The sequence below is a fragment of the Rattus rattus genome, chromosome 4 (genome assembly GCF_011064425.1).
Source record: "Rattus rattus isolate New Zealand chromosome 4, Rrattus_CSIRO_v1, whole genome shotgun sequence".
Taxonomy (NCBI): domain Eukaryota; kingdom Metazoa; phylum Chordata; class Mammalia; order Rodentia; family Muridae; genus Rattus; species Rattus rattus.
The window spans coordinates 182,359,739-182,368,322 of record NC_046157.1 but is presented as its reverse complement, the minus strand read 5'-3'; the positions used below and the strand labels follow the sequence as shown (position 1 = coordinate 182,368,322).

General features: G+C 40.4%; 1 protein-coding gene and 1 pseudogene across 1 annotated transcript; both read left to right on the top strand.

Annotated features, from left to right (window-relative positions):
- The first annotated feature begins 378 nt into the window (after positions 1 to 378).
- On the top strand, positions 379 to 1,116 carry LOC116899726 (zinc finger protein 431-like). The gene is made up of 2 exons (XM_032901767.1): positions 379 to 849; positions 1,052 to 1,116. The coding sequence occupies exons 1-2, from the start codon at positions 729 to 731 to the stop codon at positions 1,114 to 1,116; spliced, it is 186 nt and encodes a 61-aa protein (XP_032757658.1). The 5' UTR covers positions 379 to 728.
- A 132-nt stretch (positions 1,117 to 1,248) lies between these two features.
- Positions 1,249 to 3,473, top strand: LOC116898600 (annotated as a pseudogene).
- Positions 3,474 to 8,584: the final 5,111 nt, after the last annotated feature.

The following is an 8,584-nucleotide window of genomic DNA, read 5'->3' as shown; positions in this document are numbered from 1 at the left end:
GGTTAGAGAAGACCTCTTAGGAGACAGGTGGTATTGTGGGATGGGTCACAGTGCACCAATCCACAACTGCTGAGTCATTGCACAGACCATGCTGGCATCCAAATCAATGAGGTACACCTGCTTCTGCCTCCTGAGTGTTGGAATTAAAGTCATGAGTCATGAGTCAATACACCCAGATTACCCATCATTTATGTAATTAGTATTTGTTCATAGTTTCCCTAATGTGTACCTAGTACTGTTGATCTGTTTGCTTCTCTCTCTCTCTCTCTCTCTCTCTCTCTCTCTCTCTCTCTCTCTCTTTATCTCTCTCTCTCTCTCTCTCTCTCTCTCTCTCTGTGTGTGTGTGTGTGTGTGTGCGCTCATGTGTGTGTGTTAATTGGCATTTCTTTGCAAGGCTATATCCTACTCAAAGAGCAAGGAAATGACAGAGATGAACCTCATTTAGTTTTCTTCTTCTTCTTTTTTTTTTTTTCTTCTTTTTTTCAGACCTGGGGACCGAACCCAGGGCCTTGTGCTTGCTAGGCAAGCGCTCTACCACTGAGCTAAATCCCCAACCCCATTTAGTTTTCTTCTAAAATGACCTGGGAATTACATAAGACTTCTGCTTAGGAAATAAGTGGGGGATACATCAGAAGTAAATTGACTATATTGTTATTGAAGTATACATTTATTGTGTTGGCAGTATTATGCTTTCTCTTGTACACTTGGATGGGATATTTTAGAATGCAATGACCTATGAGGATGTGCACGTGAACTTCACTCAGGAAGAGTGGGCTTTGCTGGATCCTTTTCAGAAGAGTCTCTACAAAGATGTGATGTTGGAGACCTACAGGAACCTCACTGCTATAGGTATAACAGTGAATTTTCTTTCACTCTTTAAAATAAGGGCACTACTGTTTCTTTGGTATTGATGTTTTTCTGTAATATCAATTGAGAATGAAGAATAAAGTGAATAAGTTAGACATTGTTCTAAGATTCACTGAAGATAGTAACTTAAATTTTGCCTAATTTCCAATAATATATCATACATTTTTCTGGTACTGTATTTTAGGTTACAATTGGGAAGACCATACTACTGAAGAACATTGTCAAAGTTTCAGAAGACATGGAAGGTAATTTTCATGTGCAAGTTGATATGAATATGCCTCTGAAGAAATTTTAATATGTTCTGGAAGTTTAAAAGAAAAGCAACAGTGTAAAAAAGTACTGCTTTAAGTATATCAGTGATTATTAAGTTCTCACAAAACCATGTACCTCAATGTCAGGTATCTGATTTTCGTTTGCAAGGCATTCTTTTAAGAAAGAAACAGTCTCTTAACTGATATCACCTTTTGTATCATAGTTCCTTTAGAGCTATGCTGAAGAAGTGCCAATCTGTTTAGTCTCATACCACTCATATGGCAAAAGGTTAGTCACACTGAGTAGGTGATAAATATATGTCTAAATCTTATACTATCTGAATAGTCCATGGTAAACCTAGGGTTCCTCATATACTTGTAGTAACATTGCTAAGTTTAGTGAGAGGGGCAGTTTATGAGTATCAAGAATTTTGATGTCGAGAAACCTTAATCCCTATACCACATGTCTATGAGGAACATAGTCTGAATGCAATGTGTTTTCCCAATTTGTATTTTATTTGTTATTCTTTTTTTAAAACAGGTATATCTTATGTCACAATGGATTCAAGCCATATGAGTATAGGGATATTGAAAGAAACAAAGTACCTCTCTTTCTCTCCTAGAAAAATTAGAAGATATATAGTAGCCCCTACATTTAGTAGACTTTCTGAGTATGATACAAGTTTACAATTGGTTAGTTTTCCAACTTAATTGGGAATTCACCCATAAATTCACACTGCAGAAAATCCCTGTGGGTACTAGGAATCTGGAAATTCTTCTATTTGCACTGGTCCACTCTCCAATTGTAGTATGGTTCATACTAAAGGAAAATTTATGAATGCAATTAGTGTGGCAAAGCTCTGAGTTATTCCTGTTTGCAAATATGTGATAAACGTAATAGAAAAAGGATGCTATAAATGTAAGCTATGTAATAAATGCTTTTACCATCACAGGTATCTTCAAAGACACAAAACAACCCAAAAGGGGGAACCATGAATGTAAAAAAGTGATAAAACATTAAGATCTGATTCCTCTTTACCATTAAACCAAATTGTAAATTAATTCATACAGATAAAAAGATTCATCAGTGTAATGAATGTGGTAAAGCTTTCACATGTTCCAATTATCTTTGCAGGCATAAAAGAAGTCATACTGGAGAGAAAACCTTTGAATATACTCCATGTCGTAAAGCCTTTGGATATCACAGTCACTCTCAAAGGAATGAAAAAATTCATACTGCAGAGAAACCCTATGAATGTAATCAATGTGGTCAAACCTTTGCACATTACAGTCATCTCCAAATACATAAAAGAACACATACTGGAGAGAAACCCTATGAATGCAACCAATGTGGTAAAGCCTATGCACGATACAGTCAGCTTCACATACATAAAAGAACACATACCGAGAAGAAACCCTTTGAATGTAACCAGTGTGGAAAGGCCTTTTAGTCACAGTCATCTCCGAATACATAAAAGAACGCATACTGGAGAGAAACCTTATGAATGTGACCAAAGTGATAAAGCCTTTTCATATCACAATAGTCTCCAAGTACATAAGAGAACACATACTGGAGAGAAACATTATGAATATAATCAATGTGTTAAAGCCTTTGTATGTTACAGTCATCTCCAAATACATAAAAGAACACATACTGGAGAGAAACCCTACAAATGTAATTAATGTGATAAAGCCTTCTCATATCACAATAGTCTCCAAATGCATAAAAGGACACATACAGGAGAGAACCCCTAGGGTTGTAATCAATGTGGTAAAGCCTTTGCATGTCATAGTCATCTCCAAATACATGAAAGAACACACACTAGAGAGAAACTCTATGAATGTAACCAATTTGACAAGCCTTTGCACGACATATTAGTTTCCAAGTAAATAAAAGGGCACACTCTGGAGAGAATCACTATGAATGTCACCAATGTGGTACAGCCTTTGCACATCAAAGTCATCTTCAAAGGCATGAAAAAATTCATACTGAAGAGAAACCTCATGAATGTATTTAATATGGTGAAGCCATTGCACATTTATATAGTCTTCATCATCATAAAATTGTTCATACTGGAGAGATTCTATGCATGTAAGCAATGGGGTACGGCCTCTCTGTTATGAGTCCACTTAGAACCAGTACAACTCCAATACCAAGTTAATGCAGATGACAAGAATTTATGTAATCAATCTGATCAATCAGGAATGTGGAATATACTCAGGAGCTCACCTGCAACCCATGTTATGAATCTTTTAATTTTGAAAACCACAAACATATGTGACAAGATACAGATACTTTTTTCCACCACTCAGCATTTAGGGATAGGGGCTTTCTTTAAGCGATTGCACAATATCAATGGATATAGAATATAGGTTTTACCATCTAACCAATCATATCCATTTGTTCTTTTGCCATTAGGAATAGTCATGTTTTGTGAAAGAAAAGATGAATGACAGAAGCTGTTCAGCTATTGGTAATTCTCCAGCTCCCCTAGAACCTAGGAACTTTAACATAGTTTCATTCCATGATTAAATAGAGTCCAACAACAAAAACGCAGTACTTAAAACACATTTCTTTTGCTTGTTCCCAAAATTTGTATATCATAGTTCTCTACAAATACATGAAAGAACACATCCTGGAGAGAAACCCTATGAATATAAGCAGTGTGATAAAGCCTTTTCTGGCAGTGGCCATGCAGGGACCAGAGTATGAGTGTTTCAGTGATAGGATTCTCCTGTGGCAAGGCCCATGGAAATCTCTTCCCACTTAACAAAGACCTGGGGTGAATTCGGTGGCCTCTGTGCTTATAATCTAGATCATGTGTGCTACAAGCTCTCCTTGCTTTTACTATGCTATTAATACTAAAAAATGTTTGCTTTCACCTTTTCATCATGAACGAGGCTGGGTTCATGTAGGCTGAAAGCTCTATGAATGATTCTGTGTTTTTCTCAATACTCTTTCAAGGAGTAAAGGCCTCCTCTCTTCTCTTTGCCTCTGTTGGTTCATCAGATGCGACCATTAATCCTGAGTATTTGGGGGCACGTAATCATGTCCCTAGAAAAATAGCTACAGTAACATTGAGTAAGCCTGTGGCAGTTGTAGAGAGCAGTGGGTCCTGCTTGCATAAGTGTTCTGAGGAAGCTATGGCCGATAAACAGAGACTTAAAATGGGGAAGCTATGGCTGATCAATAGAAACTTAAAAATGGTTCTTAGAAAGAAGGTATTAAATTGATAGGTGCTTATTAGGAAACATTGCTTGGTACAATGAGCAGATCTCTATGTGCAATTAAGAAAGTATTATGACAAAGGGATGCTATTTGATGAATGGACTTATACCCACAACTGTTTAATCTGTCTCACCTTGCTTAACTCAATAACCAGCTGCCAGCTGGGTATGTGCTCATGTCCACAGGATATTTCTGGCTGGATATTTATTTTTGGCTTGCTTTAATTGTGCTTTGTAGTGCAAAATGAAGTTAGGGAGTAATTGACCTAGCAGGAGATGGGAAGGGGGAAGAAAAACTACTGGGGGCTTTTACAGTGATGGGGCTTTTATGATGCTGATGTTATGATTTCATTTAAGCAGAACAACCAATGATATCACTGCTCATGGGAACAGGCTTGTGAGTGTATAAAGAAAAGTGGGTCGAGCTATTCAGTGCCACTTGGTTGAAAGTCAACAGGCAGTCAAGAGTCTTCACTTTTGCCAAGACCATACATCTATCCTCAGGTTCCAGAACCCCACCAGAGATGGACTCCAGCACTTCTCACAGCACAATTATCTACAAATACATAAACTAATACATACCAGAGAGACAATATATAAATGTCAACAATGTAGTAAAGCCTTTGCATGTAGCAGTAGTCTTACAAAATAGGAGAAAAATCAAACTGCAGAGAAATTCCATAAACACAGTCAATGTGGTAAAGTTTCCTAGGATCTTCACACAGGAGTAAAACCTTTAGTGTATGATCAGTCTGTTAAAGCCTTTGTATATCTCAGTAGTCTTTGAAGTCCTGAAAGAACTCATACAGAGGGGAATCTATGACTATAAAATATTTGGTAAGATCTTTTAAATCACTGCACACACTATTAAAAGATTAAGAGAAATCTCTTTAATGACAGCATACATTCAGCTCTGGCTAATACTCAAATAAGAGCTGGCTGAGAGTAGATTTTATTTTCCACCTATGCTGTCACCCTTAAGTCTCTTTTAAGTTCAGGCCCCAGGTTAAGTTTTGAACAATTTAAATATGGACTAGGGACCACAAGTGTAGCCACCTAGACAGATATTTACACAGCAAATACTTTCCCAGAATATTTCTTTTTTTTTTTTTAAAGATTTATTTATTTACTGTATATAAGTACACTGTCGCTGTCTTCAGACTCACCAGAAGAGGGCATCAGATCCTGTTACAGATGGTTGTGAACCACCATGTGGTTAGTGGGATTTGAACTCAGGACCTCTGGAAGAGCAGTCAGTGCTCTTAACCACTGAGCCATCTCTCCAGCCCCCAAAAACATTTTTTTCTTTTTTTTTCGGAGCTGGGGACTGAACCCAGGGCCTTGCGCTTGCTAGGCAAGCACTCTACCACTAAGCTGAATCTTAAGTACACCAGTGCCTTGAAATGATTTCCTTGGTCAAAAGCAATACTGTGTGGAATACCATGACACTAAATAAGCCATTCTGTAAGTCCATGGATGCTGGTTTTGGCAGAAGCATTATGTGCAGGAAAGGCAAATTCATAGCCAGAATAAGTATCTACTCCAGTAAGAAGAAAACATTGTCCTTTCCATGGAGGAAGTGGTCCAATGTAGTCAACCAGCCACCAGGTTCATGGCTGGTCACCTCGAGGAATGGTGTCATATCTGGGGCTCAGTGTTGGTCTCTGCTGTTGGCAGATCTGGCATTCAGCAGCAGCTGCAGCCAGGTCAGCCTTGGTGAGTGGAAGTCCGTGTTGTTGAGTCCAAGCATAACCTCCATCTTGGCCACCATGGCCACTTGGTTCATGTCCCCATTGACCAATGATAGGATTGGCGGGTAAAAGAGTCTGACTGTCCACAGAACATGTCATCTTATCTACTTGATTATTGAATTCCTCCTCAGCTGAAATCACCCTCTGGTGAGCATTTACATGGGACACAAATATCTTTGCCCATTTGGAGAGATCCATCCACATACTTCCCCAGATGTCTTTCTCACCAATTTTCCAATTGTGATCTTTCCAAGTCCCTGACCATCCAGCCAAACCATTGGCTACAGCCCATGTGTCAGTGAACAATCATGTACATCTGGCCATTTCTTCTTTCGCACAAACTGTAATACCAGGTGTACTGCCCGAAGTTCTGCCCACTGTGAAGATCTTCCTTCACCTGTATCTTTCAGGGTTGTCCCGGAAAGGGGTTGTAATTCTGCAGTTGTCCCCTTCTGGGTGGTGCTGAAATATCCCCGAAGGGCACCCTTACTCAAATCTCGGGAAATCGCAGACCCCAGACACAGAGAGACCATTTTGGATGTAATATGCAAAGGAGAGGTTTATTACAGAGATCTATTGCGGAGATCTCTGGGCCGACACGTATCCCACGAAGGAGACAGAGGTGTCCACCCTGAGACGCTGGGAGAAAGGGTATTTAATGGGAGAAACCACAACCCACGGGGGCAGGGGTGGTATCATTGGAAAATCACAAGAAGCTTCCCCTCTCTCAAGATTGCTTAACTTTATGCTCCTAGGAGAAGCTTCCTGCTTCTCAAGGTTGTTCTCTAAGATTTTAATCTAACTTTATGGTCAGCTTCCTTTTAAGTTTACTAGGTCAAGATCACCTATCTAAGGGCCTTATTTTAAATTCTTTTATCTGGATCCTGGGAGAGCAGGCTCAAGAAATGTGACCCTTTACTTACTTACAGGTAGAGTGCAGGGTCTGGAATTTGAGGTATTTAGGGCTTCTTAGGGGTGGGACAGCATTCCTAAACTTCTGACTTTTTGGCTGTATTTTTTATTCTTTCAGTGCCTGCATAACATGCAGAGGCAGCAGTAAACCAGGTCCTAGTCTTCTTCAGTCAGCCGATCCCAGGGAACACCCCCATAAGGCTATAGGTGCATGCTTAGCAGCAGATGGCATTGTAACAAGAGTAGAAACCATAGGCATTTGGGCAACTTCTTCATGTCATTTGCTTGTGCCTTAAAGACCTGCTCAGGCCCAATCACATATACACCACTTCTATTTGATAACAGACTGCTGCTGTCCATGTCCTACTTTCTCACTTGGAGAGTCTGATAACACCCAGCTCATGATGGGCAGTTCAGGTCACATGGTAACTTGGTGTCCCATTGCCAAATGTTCAGTTTCTACTAAGGCCTAATAGCAGGCCCAGAGCTGTTTTTCAAAGGGAAAACAGTTGTCCGCGGATGATGGTATAGCTTTGCTCCAAAATACCAAAGGTATCTTCTGTGATCCATCTACAGAGGCCAGCCAGAGGTTCCAAACGGCAACTCTATCTACCACAAAAACCTCAAGTACCATAGGGTTTGCTGGATCATATGGTCCAAGTAGTAGGGCAGCCTGCACAGCAGCCTGGACCTGTTGAAAAGCATTCTGTTCCAGGCCCCACAAAAGGCCAGTGGCTTTCCTAGTCACTTGGTAAATGTGCCTGAGTAACACACCCAAGTGAGGAATGTGCTGTGTCCAGAATCTAAATAGACCCACTAAATGTGCTTCTCCTCCTATTGATGCCAGACAATGCAATCCTCTGCTACATATGTGGCTGGAGCCGTGGGTCCCTCCATTTGCATTCTTTGATTGGTGGTTTAGTGCCTGAGAACTCTGAGGTCTGGTTTGTCAATATTGTTGTTCTTCCTATGGGGTTACAAACCCCTTCAGCTCCTTCAGTCTTTTCTCTCACTCCTCCATTGGGGTCCCCATGCTCAGTCCAATGGTTAGCTGCAGGCATCCTCATATGTATCAGTAGGGCTTTAGCAGAGCCTCTCAGAGACATCCATATCAGGCTCTTGTCAGCAAGCACTTCTTGGCAACAACAATAGTGACTGGGTTTGACATCTTCATATGGGATGGATCCCCAGGTGGGGCAGTCTCTGTCAGTCCCTGCTCCACTCTTTATTCCTGTGTTTCCTCCTGTGAGTATTTTGTTCCCCCTTCTAAGAAGGACTGAAGCATCCACATTTCGGTCTTCCTTCTTGAACTTCATATGGTCTGTGACTGTGAATGCCAATTTCTAAGTATATCTATCCCAATTATACATTCTGGAACTGGGGATATGACCACAGGATGTGTTCAGGCACCTACTGGACCTACTGTGAGTCAGGCATCAGTCAAAACTCCATTAAACCCCTGTCCTCCATAAGCCCCTACTTTAACTGGAGGGCCATAGCATTTCTTGGGATCTCCTGGGATCAGAACCAGTATCTGATAGACCCCGGAAAGCCTGATTATTTCCTTTCCCCAGT